This window comes from Muscardinus avellanarius, assembly GCF_963383645.1.
Source record: "Muscardinus avellanarius genome assembly, chromosome: 9".
In the NCBI taxonomy this organism is placed as follows: Eukaryota; Metazoa; Chordata; class Mammalia; order Rodentia; family Gliridae; genus Muscardinus; species Muscardinus avellanarius.
Genome location: NC_137795.1, coordinates 49,478,162 through 49,495,591, shown reverse-complemented (window position 1 = coordinate 49,495,591; position 17,430 = coordinate 49,478,162). Strand labels below are relative to the sequence as shown.

General features: G+C 36.7%; 1 protein-coding gene across 6 annotated transcripts in view; it reads right to left on the bottom strand.

The window, feature by feature from the left end:
* Positions 1 to 17,430, bottom strand: part of PHTF2 (putative homeodomain transcription factor 2) — a gene marked incomplete at both ends in the record, with an annotated part of 116,736 nt that overhangs the window by 24,516 nt on the left and 74,790 nt on the right. For 5 of the 6 annotated variants that reach the window (XM_080701028.1, XM_080701030.1, XM_080701029.1 and 2 more), the window contains 2 exons: positions 3,184 to 3,402; positions 12,397 to 12,552. In XM_080701028.1, coding sequence (XP_080557154.1) covers positions 3,184 to 3,402; positions 12,397 to 12,552 — 375 coding nt within the window. The remainder of the gene's footprint in view (positions 1 to 3,183; positions 3,403 to 12,396; positions 12,553 to 17,430) is intronic. The other variant, XM_080701033.1, reaches the window with a different exon arrangement.

Sequence of the window (17,430 nt, the reverse complement as noted above, 5' to 3'; positions counted from 1 at the left end):
CATCACTGTCCATAAGCTTCCTATCCCAACATCTCCCTCTTGTCAATGGACCTCACAGCCTCTGTACCTCACATAGTCACGGGACAGTAGTTCTCTCTCGTCTTCCTTGCTTCACACCCTCCTTCTCCTCTTCTCAGTCGCTAAGCTTCCTACTTATGACCTGGACACCCAGAATCTTCAACCCTCCTCTCACCAGTCAACGTTTTCTTTTGCATCTCTTTCAGTGCTTCCCTACTGGTTTTCTTACATGTATGAAAGGTGCTCAGTAACTCACAGAGTTACCGTGGGGTAGGAATCACATCTTGGGGAGTAGGAACCAAAACACTCTCTCAACTCTACTTCTCCTTGTAACTACTAGTTTATTTTCTCCAAGCTTCATGGGTAGTTAATGTACTGAAATACCTTCTCCCAGACTGTAGTTTTTTTCTTTTTAAAAAAAATCTTTATGAAGCTGGGCGTGGTGGCACATGTTTGTAAAATCCAGCAATTGAGAGGCTGAAACGGAGGATTGCAGTTGCAGACAATCTCAGCTACTTAGTGGGGCCCTTTGCAACTCAGTGAGACCCTGTTTCAGAGTGAAGAATACAAAATGGGGATGGGGATGTAGCTCAGAGGTGAACTGCCCCTGGGTTCCATCTCTAGTACCACAAAAAGAAAAAGAATCTTTTTGGTAGCTGGGCGTGGTGACGCATGCTTGTAATCCCAGTACTTAAGAGGCTGAGACAGAAGAATCACAAGTTTACAGCCAGCCGCACCTACTTAGGCCCTCAGCAACTTAGTGAGACCCTGTTTCAAAATAAGGAATAAAAAATAGGGCTGGGGTGTAGCTCGAAAGTAGAATGCCCCTGGGTTCATTCCCCAGTACCACACATACAAAACACTTTATGGTTTAATTTGTAGCTTTAAGTTTTATTTTATTTTTTTGTGGGTCTGGGTATGGAACCCAAGGGCATTCTACCTATGAGCTATACCCTATTTTTTATTCTTTATTTTGAAACAGGGTCTCAATAAGTTGCAGAGGGCCTCACTAAGTAGCTAAAACTGTCTGTGAACTGCGAACCTCCTGTCTCAGCCTCCCGAATGCTGGGATTACAAGCGTGTGCCACCATGCCCAGCTAGTTTCATATTTTAAGATGTTCACATTGATCAATTCTCCCACTTTTTTGGGGGGGGTGGTGGTACTGGGGTTCCTGGAAACCCTTCTACCTCTGGGCTACACTCCCAGACACCTATTATTTTATATTTTTATTTGGAAACAGGGTTTCTTAAACCAGCAAGGCTGGCTTCAAACCTGCATGATCCTTCTGTCTTTTTCCAAGTGCGGGGATTACAAGCGTGTGCCACCACGCCCAGCTCTCCCACTTTTTGTATGTGCTTTTTATATCTTGTTTTTGAAAAAAATCCCCCTCTAAACTGAAATAACAAAAATTTTTCTCCTACATTTTCTTTTAAGCGCTTTAAACTTTTGTTCCTTCACATTTATAACCTGTGTGGAATAATATTTACATAGGGATAATCATTTGACCTACCACTATATAGTCCATTCTTTTTCCAGCCATTTGTAATGTCATTTATGTCACATATGAGGAATCACTATAAGCATATATCTATTTATAGATTTTCTATTCTCTTCCACTCATCTGTTTATATATTCATATCAAACTATCCTAAAGTTTTAAATTTAAAATAAATTTTTACATCCAGTAGAGAAAGTTCCCTATTGTTCTTCAAAACTGTTTTTGCTATTTTTGACATTTTGTTGTTTAATGTGGACTTTAAAATGAATCTAAGACCAACCAAAAACAGTCAGAAAAATGAACAAACTGTTAAAATTGTTACAGAAAAAGCAGTCATATTGGGCACCTTCGTCGGAGACCTGCCTTTAAGAAAAATGCTACTATCATTAATTGTGCTAGGTTTTCAGAAGTGCAGTGGACTTTGTGTCCTCTGCTGGCCCCTACCACCAAATCTGTATGTTGAAGCCTAAATCTCCAAAGTAATGGCATTTGAAAGTAGAACCTTTGGGAGTTAGGGACTAAAGCCCTTAATAAGGGAAGGAGACTAAAGCTCACTCTCTATACCTCTCTACTACATGAGGATGCACAATGACTACAATGGCCTATAAAGTAGGAAGAGAAACTTCACCAAGAACCTGATAGATAACATTGGCACCCTGATCACCAGAACCATGAGAAACAAAGTCTGTGGTATTTTGTGATAGTGGAAGGTTCTTTGATAACTGTTCTTCATCAGATTAAGGAGATTATACTCTATCATTAGTTTTCTAAGAGCTTACTTGTTTTTATTGATAGGATTTGGTGAGCCAGATAGGAGAAAGAAGGTGAAAAAGAGAATTTTGTAACCATCAAGTTTCTGGGCTGGTGAGAAAATTGGAGAAAACACTCATCAAGATTTTGAATGCAATACGAGAAAAGGATTTACAGGGAAGATGGGAAATTTGTTAAATTTAGGGTACTTGATGGAACGGTCAATGAAGATATACTATACAACCGTGTTCTGTTCGATAATAGTACTCTATTTGCATATGGCTATTTAGCACTTGAAATGCGGTTAATCTAAAATAAAATGGTATTTAAGGATTCACACTGGATTTTGAAGACTTGGTTTAAAAAATGTAAAATATTTCATTAATACTTCTCATATTAAATATATGTTGAAGGGATAACAAAAATTAATTAATTTTTAGAATTTTACCATTTAAGTGGTTTAAATGAGACCAATGGAAATTTTTAATTTTAAAATTACATTTCTGATTCTCACTATATTTCTACTGGATACCTTGATGCTTGATAATAAAAATCTGATATTCATGAACTGGAGATTTGTGAATCATAATCGTACAGATAAAGTTCAGGCCAAGGTATGAATAGGACCATGAAATGTATTACATGAGGAAAGGACTAGTGCATCTAATACAATTTGACTTAGGAAAACTCCATTTACCAATAATTTCTCAGAAACATGTGTGCAAGATGAGAGACAAAGCCACCACATAACTACCAAGATTCTATATTCTAATGAAGCCAGACCAAAGCTCACATAAAATGAATAAGCATGTCCTTTTAACGAAACGAAAACTTTTTCTTCACCTCTATGAAATTTGTACATGCATTCAAAGGAGCTCAACAGATAGCCCCACATAATCCAACACTGTAAACCAACCTGATGAAAAGGGTCGTCTCTATATTCTTTTTTCACACATGGATTAATCTGAGGATTTTCCACATCTGTCTCACTGGTACAAGATGAACGGCATTCTGCACAATGTAATAAGTCTTCCCATAATACATCTTCTGTTTCAGATTCTGGCCTTGTGCTCTCAGAATCCTGTCTGGAACTTGAACAGCGAGAGCTGCAACTAGTACCCGATTTAGGGGCATCCTGAAATCAAGATATTCTTTGACATTAATACAATTTATGTACCCTTTCCAACTCAAAGGGTTCTATCAGAACCATATTTTGCTACTTTTTCTACAACAAGAACCATACTGTCAAAGGACAGTGAAACACAGAAATATTACTTTTTAAGGAATGACAAAATACCCTCACATCAAAATTTATGTGACTTCATATTTTAGTTTAGGTACTACTTTGCATGCAAAAAAAATTTTTTTTTTTTGGTGGTACTGGGGTGGAACCCAGAGGCTTTCTACCTCCGGGCTATACTCCCAGACCTATTTTAGACTTTATTTGGAAACAGGGTCTCACTAAGTTGCTGAGAGCCTCACTAAGTAGTTGAGGCTGGCTTCGAACCCGTGTGATCCTCCTGTCTCAGCCTCCCAAGCACGGGGATTACAAGCGTGCGCCACCACGCCCGGCTGCATGCAAAGATTTTGCCTGTTTTCTCTTACGTTTTATATGAAGTTCAAGCTAACTACAGTGGTGCTGAGACAACTGGATCACAGGTTCAAGGCCAGAGTGTGGTAATTTAGCAAGACCCTGTTTCAAAATAAAAACTAAATACCTGAGGATATGGCTCACAGGTAAAACATCCCTGGGCCCAATCTCCAGTCATGTGCGCGCACGCGCATACACACACACACACACACACACACACACACACACACACTCTTATATGAAGTTCAGAATTCAATAAGCAGAGACTAGTCCAAGTTCATACAGTCTGCACAGTGAATATTAACCTACTTTAGTGTTTGTAATGGAGCTATTTTCTTACTCTAGTCTTTTTTTTTCCATTTTAGCAACAGTAGATTTCATTCTTCTACTGCCTCTGTTTTTTAAATAGTTTAGAATTTACAAATAATCTAAACCAAGAAGATAATTGCAAAACTTGTGTTTTTGAGATGAACATGATGTAGAAGTAAAAAGTTAAAATCAATGCATGTGCTTCCAGATTTTAATGTACAAAACAAAGACAAATAATTTTTATTTAAATTAAAATGGCATTTACTAAATAATGGTACTACCTTCTTTATAACCAACTATGCTCAAGGTTTTTTAAATTTATTTTTAGTTGTGCTCTGCCACTAAAATTTGTCAATACTACTATTAAAATGTTTTATATTCATCCCTTTGTCTTTTCCATGCTATTACCAGAGTTTGGATTTTTTTAATCACCTTTACTCTTAAAAGATCCTCCTAATTGGCCCCTACCCTTCTTTTCAGATTAACCCTCCTAAAGAATAACTGTTCTTGCCAGGCATGGTGGCACACACTTATAATCCCAGCATTTGGGAGGCTAAGACTAAAGGACTGTGGTTCACAGACAGCCTTAGCTACATAGTGAAGTCTTTTGCAACTTAGTGAGATCTTGTTTCAAAAGAAAGAATTAAAAAATAGGGCTGGTGGTGTAGCTTGGAGGTAGAATGCCCCTGGTTCCATCTCTAGTACTGCAAAAAAGGAAAAAAAAAAAAAGGGAATAACTGTTCTTTCACTCCTCTAACCAAGATCCTTCCATCATGGCTTCCCACTCCTCTTCTGGACGGATCAATTTTTTCCTCTAGCCTATTTGTGTTCATGGTGTGTGTGTGTGTGTGTGTGTGTGTGTGTGTGTGTGTGTGTGTGTGTTGCTGGGGGTTGAACCCAGGGGCATTCTAACTCTGAGTTATACCCCCAGCCCTATTTTTTAGCCTATTTGTGTTCATGGTGTGTGTGTGTGTGTGTGTGTGTGTGTGTGTGTGTGTGTGTGTGTGTGTGTTGCTGGGGGTTGAACCCAGGGGCATTCTAACTCTGAGTTATACCCCCAGCCCTATTTTTTAGCCTATTTGTGTTCATGGTGTGTGTGTGTGTGTGTGTGTGTGTGTGTGTGTGTGTGTTGCTGGGGGTTGAACCCAGGGGCATTCTAACTCTGAGTTATACCCCCAGCCCTATTTTTTTCCCCTTTATTTTGAAAGAGAGTTTTCTCAATACCGTCATTCTCAACTTATTTGGGAGGGGAAATACCTTGAGCAGAATACAATGGGAAGAGAATCTCTATACCCTTCTGTTCTAAATTCATTTTTATCCCTGTCTCAACAAAAACTGTATGGAATCAACACCACCGTGCTCTGTGGGAAAAAAGAAAAACCTGCTCCCTTGGCTCTGCTGGGAGCTGGAGGGTGTGAGGCCCCTGTGTAGTAGTGTACAGAATCCTAGCTTTTTTCCTCCTTTCTCTGTATATTGGGCTCAAAGATTACACTTTGTCTCTATATGAATATGGACAGTTAGCATTTACCAACATGTATCTGTCTACTTTCTCTTATTTAAGAAAAGAAAAAAAAACTTTAAAAAATGGGGATATAGAAGGTCAGGAAAGGGTGGGTTTGAGATATTTAGGTGGGTTACATGGGCATTTTGACAACATGGCTTCTCCTTTGGCATGTTTAATTGTGATGTTTAACAGACATCCTTACAGTTTAAGATGACACTTTTAAAATAAAATTCTCTCCTAATAATGACTTGAGCCCTGCTACTCGATGGGAGAACCAGCAGAATCTATAGGATTTTATTTGGAATTGACATTATTGTAATTTTGTTTATTTTTAAATTTTTTTTGTTTTCACTGAAAAGGAAAGATGATGCTTAGTTTTAAACGTTAAAAGTGTACAAGTTGCTTTGTTACAATAAAACTAAATGTGTACAAAAAAACCCCAAGAAAATAAAAAGAAAGAGGGTTTCTCTAAGTTGCAGAGAACCTCATTAAGTAGCTGAGACCATCTGCAAACCCAGATCCTCTTGTCTCATCCTCCCAAGTACTAAGATTACAAGCGTGCACCACCACATCTGGCTGTTCATGCTATTTCTTGACCACAACCTTTTTCTCCAGTGATATTGGACAGGTCTCTAGCTCCAAAGTGAGGGTGGCTCTTTGCCACTCTAGCCTTTAATTACATTCCTACCTGTTATCATTAATTTTGCCCTCTTTTAAAGAGCTGTTAAACATAAAACAAACAAACACTATAGCTTTGAATACAAACTGGCACAAAGCAGGGGCCCAACGGATGTTAGTTTAAAGTTGCCTATCTCAAGTATCTCGTCCCCAAGGTGAGTTATATTCATTTGATGATAGACTTTTGCACTACTTTTCAGAATATTGTCTGTCTTAAGTGTTCATGTGTTTAGTATTCTCAAATAGATTATAACTCTCAAATACTTAGTACTTGAAAGACAGAAACCAACACTATTTTTTCTTTTGCCATTATTAATACAAGCTTTGTTTTATAAAAACATTTCAAAAATATTTCAGACTAATGTCAATGAAAATACCTGAAGCCTAACCAGTTTTCATTATAACAGTGTTCATTAGATAGCAAGGCACAGAAAACATTACATTTTCAGTAAGTATATATATATATATATATATATATATATATATATATATATATATATATATATATATATATATATATATATTCCCCCACCCCTTGGTACTGGGGATGGAACTCAGGGGCATTCTACTTCCAAGCTACACCCCCAGCCCTGTTTTTTATTCTTTATTTTGAAACAGGGTCTCACTGAGTTGCAAAGGGTATTACTGAGTAGCTGAGGCTGTCCACGAACCATGATCCTTTGGTTTTAGCCTTCCAAATGCTGGGATTACAAGTGTGAACCACCACGCCCAGCAGTAAGTGATAATTTAAATGTTTTTTTTTTTTTTTTTTTTCCTTTCCTGTGGTACTGGGGATGGAACCCAGGGGCTTTCTACCTCTGAGCTACATCCCCGGTCCTATTTTTTATTTTTTTTTATTTTTTGAAACAGGATCTCACTGAGTTGCGAAGGGCCTTGCTAAGTAGCTGAGGCTATCTGTGAACCGCGATCCTCCAGTCTCTGCCTCCTGAATGCTGGGATTACAAGCATGCACCATCATAACTGGTTTGATTTATTTATTTATTTATTTATTTATTTATTTATTTATTTATTTATTTATTTATTTATTTTTGGAGGTACCAGGGATGGAACCCAAGGGCATTCTATCTCTGAGCTACACCTCTAGCTCTATTTTTTTATTTTTTATTTTGAAACAGGGTCTCACTGAGTTGGAAAGGAACTCACTGAGTAGCTCAGGCTGTCTTTGCACCACGATTCTCCTGTCTCAGCCTCACAAGTACTGAGATTACAAGCCTGTGCCACCATGCCCAGCTTAATTTTAATATTTTGATATAGCTCATTTACTATCACTAGTTTCTAATACTGATTTGCTAATCAGATACAGAAATCAGCAACAGAATTAAAGGGATGATGATTTTTAATTAAAGTTAATGGTTGATTTCAGAGTTAAGAAAATATAATTTTTATATCTTGCTAAAAAGTAATAAGCAGGTTATTTTATAAATGTAAAGTCTAAAAATATCACATAGAATTTCTTTTTATTACCTATAATTGCTTACATTTCAAACACAATTTTACCTGTAACACTTAGGTAATTAATAGCCATTTTGAATTTTACTAGAAATTGGGATTAAAACCTAAAAATAAAAAATCTTTAGTGGTGGCATGTGCCTGTAATCCCTGTACTTGGGAGGTTGAGAGAGAGGATCACAGGTTTGAGGACAGTCTCAGGAAATAATGAGATGCTCAGCAATCTAGCAAGACCCTGTTTCAAAACAAAAAACAAGCTGGGCGTGGTGGTGCACACCACCATCCCCGCGCGCTTGGGAGGCTAAAACAGGAGGATTGGGTTCGAAGACAGCCTCAGCTACTTAGTGAGGCTCTCAGCAATTTAGTGAGACCCTGTTTACAAAAAAATATAAAATAAGTCTGGGAGTATGGCCCGGAGATAGAAAACCCCTGGGTGTACCATGGGTGTGTGTGGGGGGGTAATTGGGCTGGGAGGAGTATCATTTGGAGATAGAATACCTCTTGGTTCAATCCTTAGTAACACACACACACACACACACACACACACACACACACTCTTCAAGTTAAGCACATTTAATTTGGTTTGCTCTGTTCATTTTAAATCTTTGCACAGATAACTAAAATTAAATATATATCATCAAATTTAGAGGAGAAAGATCATGTATTGAAGGGAATAAGCACATATAATAGAAAAACCTGGATGAACAATTTTTACATAATTTTATTGAGTCTTAACAATCTGTTGAAGTCATATCTTTCCACTGTAGAAATGCAGAAACAGACTCAGAAGTTAAGATTCTTCCTGGAGTCACTTAAATGGCCTGGCTCCAAGCCAGGGTTGGTTTGTTATGCTTTCATCAAATGGAAGATTAGATAAAAAGCTAATCTACAATAGGGAGGAGCAAAAAAGGGCAAATGCATAAAACAAGCTGTCCATTCCCCAGAATACCCCTACATTGCAGGTAGCCAAGAAATCCCACTATCATCTTTCCAACAAGATAAATGGAAAAGGCCAACCAAATAGAAAAAAGACAAAAAAACAGGAGAGTAAGTGAAAGTCTATGCATGGAATTACAAGATCTCCACCTCAGCTCTAGCACTCTTGGTACCAAACACTATGGCAGCCTGGGACATTAACTACCACTTTAATTCCACCAGAGGACTGGATGATTCTTCTTTAAAAATTAGATGCCCAGCCAGACATGGTGGCACACGCTTGTAATCCTCGTATCTGAGGAGGTAAGACAGGAGAAAAACAGGTTTATGGACAGCCTTAGCAATTTACTGAGGCTCTCAGCAACCTAGAGACCCTGTTTACAAATAAGAAATAAAATCAGTCTTGGGATGTAGCTCGGAGGTAGACTGCCTCTGGGTTCAGTTCCAAGTACCACACAAACACACACACACACACACACACACACACACACACACACACACACACACACACAAATACCCTAGATGTCCAAACCATACATAGTGGTGCACACTTGTCATTCCAGTACTTGGGAGGCTGAGATTTTAGGATTGCAGGTTCGAAGCCAGCCTCAGCAACTTAGTGAAGCCTACATTAACTTAGCAAGACCCTGTTTCCAAATAAAAACCAAAATAGGGCTGGGAATGCAGCTCAGAAGTAGAATGCCCCTGGGTTCAATCCACAGCACCACACATGCACACACACACACACACCTTAAAAGTGTATCTTATGCTGGGCATGGTGGCACACACTTATAATCCCTGAGTTTGGGAGGCGGAGACAGGAGGATCACGCAGGTTCAAAGCCAGCCTCTCTGGCTTAAGAGACCCTGTTTCCAAATAAAAATATAAAATTGGTCTGGGAGTATAGCCCAGAGAAGAATTCCATCCCCAGTACCACAAAAAAAAAAAAAAAAAAGGAGGGGGGGTATCTTATAGATCTTGCCATTTGGGAAGCTTACAACAAATGGCTGGGTTCCTGACCCATCAAGTCCACCAGTCCACCCATGCACAGGTGAAGTGCTTCCCCAAATGTTCGTATGTGTGTATGTATGTATGTATGTATGTATGTATGTGTGTATGTATGTATGTATTTTACTTATTTTTTGTGGTACTGGGGTTCCTAGAACCCATTCTACCTCCAGGCTACACTTTCAGACCTTTTTTTTTAATACTTTTTTATTTGGAACAGGGTCTCTTAAACCAGCGCTGGCTTCGAACTTGCGCGATCCTCCTGTGTCTGCCTCCCAAGCATGGGGATTACAAGCGTGCGCCACCACGCCTGGCTTTAATTTTCTTTTTCATTTACTAGTTGGAATACTTTTTGGTGTGTGTATGGTATTAAGGATTGAACCCTGAAGCATCTGACTTTCAAGCTACACCCCAGACCCTTTTTTATTTTTCGTTTTGAAAAAGTGTCTTGCTAGGTTTCTAAAAGCCTCACTGAATTGTTGAGGCTGTCCTTAAACCTGTGATCCTGTCTTAGATTCTCAAATCTTGAGATTAAAGGCATGTATTCCCACACCCAGCTGGAATACTTTTATAAAAAAGAATTAATTCTAACTATTTTCTTTGCCCCCCCAAAGTCCCCTGAAAAGACCCTATTATTCTTTGATAGCTTCCTTGTACTCTATCATGTAAAGAGGTTACAAGGTCCTTTTATGTATTTCTTACAAAACATAGGAATTAGAAATCAGCCATTTCTTGAAGATGCTCAGTTTTGTTTTGGGTTTTTTTTTTTTTTTTGGTATGGATTTTTTTAAAACACAGTAACTGGCATAAGCTAGGTCCTAAAGATGCTATTTTGTTTGCCAAATGAGATTTTGTTCCTCATGTTTAAAGAACAAACCTAAAGAGATTACAGTAATTTATAATATAAATTAAAATGTAAAACAAGACTGCAAATCTTTTGTCGCCATTTTATTTTTTGCTTTTTAAAAAAATGTCCTATGGAGGTGGTTTCACTTAAGAGTCAAAATTTTGGGGAACTAAATACATCTTTTTAAGTATCTGTTAGTCTACTTTCTCCACTTTCCAGATGAAGAATCTGAAGAGCAGATTTATTTTTATAATCTTTTATATCATTTAAAAGGATTTAAAATAACCAATGCCTATTAACTAGTTATCAGCCTTACTTAAGCTGAAATCTAGGAGATTTTAGGCAACACATTTATTTAAAAGTTAAGATTAGTAGAATAATGTTCTGCCCTTCCAGAATCTCAACCACTTAAAATACAGCTGCAAACCAAGAAAATCAAAGACCATGGGGCGAGAAACGTACTTCCAAAACCAAGTTGCTTTTAGCACCAATGAACTTCTATGTGTATATAAGACTGTGAATTTCACAAGCTTGGTTATTTAGTTTATGAACTAGATACAGGACATCAGATATGAGCAAAGAAGAATGAGCAAACTGTATTAGCAAATTTCTAATGGCAGCCAGAGAAAAGAAGCATAATCAGTCACCAGAAAGATTAACCAGAGATAGACAAGGCAGTGTGCAAAAAAAGTTACTCTTCTAATTTTAATACCCTGAAAATACTCATATTCCAGTACAGCACAGGATTGTATTTTTCATAAGTTTAACCCAAAGTTCTCTAGGGAAAAAATACTCAAACAGAATGTTGCTAAAAAGTGGCATAAGAGGTAATTTGTTTTGAAGCCAGATAATAAAAATTTCTGCCATTAGAACAGAAACTGAAAATAAAATAAAATAAAATAAAATTCTTTTTCTATTTAAGTAGTTTTAAGCTCAAGAAATGTAGTAAAGTTAGAAAAAAGTTTTAGGGAAAACCAAAATTTGATAAGAAAAAACAGAAAGAAGAAAAACTTGAATATTATAGCATGGGCAACTTAATAACTAATGACAGTTAAATGAATAATGTCACTTGGGAAAATAAATACTATAATCAAGAATGCATAGAGCCTTGGCTGTGGTGTGGTGGTACACACCTATAATCCTAGTACTTGGGAGGCGGAGACAGGAAGATAGCAGGTTTAAAGCAGCACTCAGTAATTTAGCAAGACCTTGTTTCAAAATAAATATAATAAGGCTAGGAGTGTAGCTCAGAGGTGGATCACCCCTGCATTCAACTCCTAATACCACATACGCGCGCGCACGCGCACACACACACACACACACACACACACACACACACACAGTAAATAAATAAGGAAGGAAAGACAGACAGACAGACAGAGAAAAGGAGGAGGAAGAAGAAGAGCTAGGCATACAGCCTTTCAAATTGTAGAAACAACACAAAGGAATTCACGTATTATCTCTATAGGATGGTATTCTTTTAAAAGTAAACAAACTAAATGTACAATTCTTCAGAAATACTACACAAAATAAGTGCAAATTTGTAACTATTTATCAATATGTATATAATACATAAATCTAAAGTGACTATAAATCAAATTCATATAACAATGACAAAATGGATAATATGAGTAATATTTCTTTCCATAATAGTATTCAATTGTTGAAAAAAGTTATAATTCAATTGTTGAAAGAAGTTATAAATTAGTAACATATAAATCAGGTAAATGTGTGCGTGTGTGTGTGCGTGTGTGTGTGTGTGTGTATGTAAGGCCAAATTTTATACCTCATTAGGATAATGCTTCTTATAATGGTGTGACTTTCGATTCCGAAGAATGCTTTCAGAAGTTCTGTCCACATGATGGCGTAATGAGTATCCAGTTTCAGGACCTTCCTCACTGGATACTTCATCAGAGACATTTGCTATTGTCCTTTGGGTATCCTAAATTGGGAATGCACAAAAAGCATTATAATTCCTTACTTACCCATTAGCTTTAAAATGTCATTATTTTAAATTGTGCATATATAAGTGTGTGTATCACACATACCTTCAAAATATTTTCAAGTATCTCAAAGTAACCAGTACTATCTGATTTTTCTGCAAAAATGTCTTATGTCCGTGACTATACAGCAAGTAATGTACACATGTATGCTTGTATCACTCTGAATCTCAACGTGATGTATAATTCACTGCACCAATAAAAGTATATATATATATTTTTTATGGTACAGGGGTTCCTGGAAACCCTTCTACCTCCGGGCTACACTCCCAGACCTATTTTTATTTTTCTTTATTTGGAAACAGGGTCTCTCAAGCCAGCACGGCTGGCTTCGAACCTGAGCGATCCTCTGTCTCCGCCTCCCAAGTGCGGGGATTACAAGCGTGCGCCACCACACCTGGCTAAAAGTATATATTTTTAAAAAGCACATTTTACTTGGGCTGGTTATGTAGCCCAGTGGGGCTAGTACTTGTCTAGCATGTACAAGACCTTTGGATGAAATCCCCAGCACCACAAGGGGGAAAATTATATTCTACTTTTAAAAATAATTTAATAGCCATTTGTAAAATATTATTCTATAACATTTTCATTCATAAATGATTTAGAACAGTTTAGAAAATTAAGAAATATAAAATATGATAGAAGCAGAATAGAGGTCATTTTAAAGAAATTGAGAGACCAGAGAAGAACTAGCCATACTATTTTTCAAACAAACAAAAAAGCATCAATTTTAAGATCTACCACTGATTTAATAATAGTTTTTTTTGTGTGTGTGGTTTTTTTTGGTGGTACTGGGGTTACTGGAAACCCTTCTACCTCCGGGCTACACTCCCAGATCCATTTTATTTTTATTTCTTATTTGGAAACAGAGTCTCTTAAGCCAGCGAGGTTGGCTTTGAACCTGTGCGATCCTCCTGTCTCTGCCTCCCAAGTGCAGTGATTACAATCCTGCGCCACCACGCCCAGCCTAACCACTGATTTAATAATAGTTTATAGGGAGAAAGAGGAGGTGAATGCTAGTTAAATGAGTGCATATGCAAAATAGAATGTGTGTGTGTGTGTGTGTGTGTGTGTGTGTGTGTGTTTTTAAGAAATATTCAGATTTTAGAAATTTTTAAACTGAAAGACTCCAGGGCAGGGTATACAGCTTAGCAAAGGGCACTTGCCAACAAAGTACAAGGCCCTAGGCTCATAGGTTCCTGAAAGAAAAGGGAGCTGGGCATGGTGGCACAAGTTTGTAATCCCAGTACTTAGGAGGCTGAAACAGGAAGATCCAGGTTTGCAGCCAGTCTCTGCTACTTAGTAAAGTCCTCAGCAACTTAGTGAGACCTTGTTTCAAAATAAAGAATAAAAACTAGGGCTGGGTGTGTAGAATGCCCCAGGGTTCAATCCCCATAACCACCAAAAAAAAAAAAAAAAAAAAGAAAGAAAGAAAAAGAGAAAAAGAAGGAAGGAAGAAATGAGTGAATGATTGGAGGAAGGAAAGAAAAGAAAGAAAAGATTTCTTCTTGGCAGAAACTTCACGGGCTGGGCATGGTGGCACACGCTTGTAATCCCAGCATTTGGGAGGCTGACACAGGAGGATCACGGTTCACAGACAGCCTCAGCTACTTAGTGAGACCCTTTGCAACTCAGTGAGACCCTGTTTCAAAATAAATAATAAAAAAAATAGGGTATGGGGTGTAGCTCGGAGGTTGAATGCCTCTGGGATCCATCCCCAGACCCTAGAAAGAAAGAAAGAAAGAAAGAAAGAAAGAAAGAAAGAAAGAAAGAAAGAAAGAAAGAAAGAAAGAAAGAAAGGAAGGAAAATAGACAAAAACCCCATGGCCTAGGAGAGAATGGGATGGAAGTCCCATTATTGTTTTGGTACTGGGGATTGAACCTTGAGGCATTCTACCTCCAAGTTATGCCCCCAGTATGATTTTATTTCCTTATTTGGAAACAGGGTCTCATTAGGTTTCTGAGAGCCTCACTACATTGCTGAAGCTGGCTTTGAACCTGTGATCCTCCTGACTCGGCCTCCCAAGTACTGGGATTACAAGTGTGTGCCACCACGCCTGGTTTGGAAGTCCCATATTTAGGAAGTCCTAAAAGAAAAAAAATTGCCAACCAAGAATATTATCCCTAAAAGAGCTATCCTTCAGAAGTGAAGGAGAAATAGTCTTTCCAAGCAAGAACTAAGAAAATATATTACCACCAGACTTGGCCTACAAGAAATGTTTAATGAAGTCCTACACTCGAAGTAAAAGAATAGTAACTACAATTATGTAGTCCTAGTATTTGGGAGGCTGAGATAGGGTGATCACAGGTTCAAAGACAGCCTTGGTAACTTAGGGAGGCCCTTAGCAACCCAGTGAGACCTTGTTTCTAAATAAGTAATAAAATCGGGCTAGGAGTATAGCCTGAAGGTTGAATGCCTCTGAGTTCAATCCCCAGTACCAAAAATGTAAATACAAAACAAAAATGAAAACACATGAAAATACAAAACTCCCTTATAAATACACAAAAGAGAAAGGGAAGACAATCTTATCAATGCAAAAAGCCTATAATGATGAATAGAAAAAAGGAACAAAAGATATATAAAAATAAGAAAAAATTAGTAAAATGACAATATATCTTTATCAATATTATTTGTGAATGTAAATGGATTAAATTTCCCAATGAAAATATAGACTGGCTGAATGGATTAAAAACAAACAAACAAAAAACAAGGCCCAAGGATATGGTGCCTATAAGAAACTCCCTTCATTATAAGCCTTAAAAATCCACATGGATGGAAAGTAAAAGGATAGAAAAAGATGTATCAGGCAAATGGAAACCAAGAGTAAGCAGCAATAACTATACTTATCTCCGATAAAATAGACTTTAAATAAAAAACTGTAAAGAGACAAAGTCACTATATAATAATAAAGAGGTTAATAAGTGTAAATATACATTTGTCCAATACGGTAGCACCCAAATATAAAGCAAACATTATTAGGTCAAGAAGGAGGGAGAGACTCTAACACATTAATAGTTGGGGACTTCAACATCCCACTTTCAGCAATAGATAGATCATCCACATAAAAATATATTGGAGTTAAAGCATATTATACTATAAATGGATATAGAAACTTAGAATATTTCATCCAACAGCTGCAAAATATATACTCTTCTTACCAGTACATGAAACATTTTCCAAGATAGATAATATTATGTTAGGTCACTAAGAAAGTTTCAACAAATCCAAAAAAATTGAAAACATGGCATGTATATTCTCAGACCACAGTGAAATAAAACTAAAAATTAACACAAGAGGAACTTCAGAAGTTATAAAAATCCAAGGAAATTAAACATAAGGAGTCAATGAAGAAACATAATTTATGTATAGAAAAACCATAGATTCTGCAAAATCTATTGGAACTAATAATTAAATTCAGTAAAAAAGCAGGATGCAAAATCAGCATACAAAAATCAATAGCATTTTTAATACACATATAACTGCTGAGAAAAAATGAAAAAAATACACCACTCACAATAAGTACCAAATATAAAAATTAAAAATAAAACCCAACCCTAGGAATTAATTGAACCAAAGAAGTAAATGGTCTCTATAATGAAAATTACAAAATACATGTAAAAGAAATTGAAGAGGTTAAAAAAAACCCAAGAGTCATCCTATGCTCATGGGTTGGAAAAATTAATACTATTAAAATGTCCATATTGCTCAAGCAACCTACAGATTCAACGGAATTCCCTATAAAATTATCAATAGCATTTTTTGCAAACCTAGAAAAATCACTTCTAAAATAAGTCTGGAACTACAAAAGACTTTGAAGAGCCAAAATAATCCTGAACAAAAATAAACCCAAAGGTATCAATTCCTGACTTCAAAACATACTACAGATCTACTTTAACCAAAATGGCATGGTACTGGCCCCAAAACAGATACATAGATCAGTGGAAGATAATAAGGAATCCAGAAATAAATCCATATATCTAAAGATAACTGATGTTTGACAAAGACACCAAGAACAGTAAATGGTGCCTGGAAAACTGGCAGGAGAATATTCACAGGCAGGAGAATGAAATTTGACCCTTATCTTTCATCATATATAAAAAAATCAAGTCAAAATAGGCTAAAGACTTAAATTTTAGACTCAAAACTATAAAACTTGTAAAAGAAAACATAAGGAAATGATTTAGGACATTTGTCTGGATGAAGATATTTTTAATATAATCCCCAAAGTACATGTAACACAAGCAACACTTGACAAAAAGAGATTACATCAAACTAAAACATTTTTGCACAAAAAAAGAACAGTTAAGAGAAAACTCAGAAAATGGGAGAAATATCTGCAAACTGTTCTTTCAACGAAGGACTATTACCCAGGATATAAGGAGCTCAAAATTCAACAGCAATAAAATAAATAATCCAGTTAAGAAATAGGCAAGTGAACCTAAATTACCTTTCAAAAGAAGACACATAAAGAGCCAATAAGTATATAAAAAAAATGTTCAACATCACTAATCATTAAGAAAATAAAAATTCAAATAGCAATCAGATATCACAACCTAGCTGAAATGGCTATTTCAAAAAAGACAAAAATATAAATGCTGGCGTGGTTATGGAAAAAGGAAAATTCTCATACAGTACTGGTGGAAATGTAAATTAATGTAGCTATTATGGAAAACAGTATGAAAGTTCCTCAAAAAATTAGAACTATAACTGCCAAATGGTCCAGCAATTATATGAAGTTTGTGTGTGGGGAAACATCGGTACTAATATATTTATTGCAGCACTATTCATAACAAACAAGATACAGACTCAGCTGAAATGT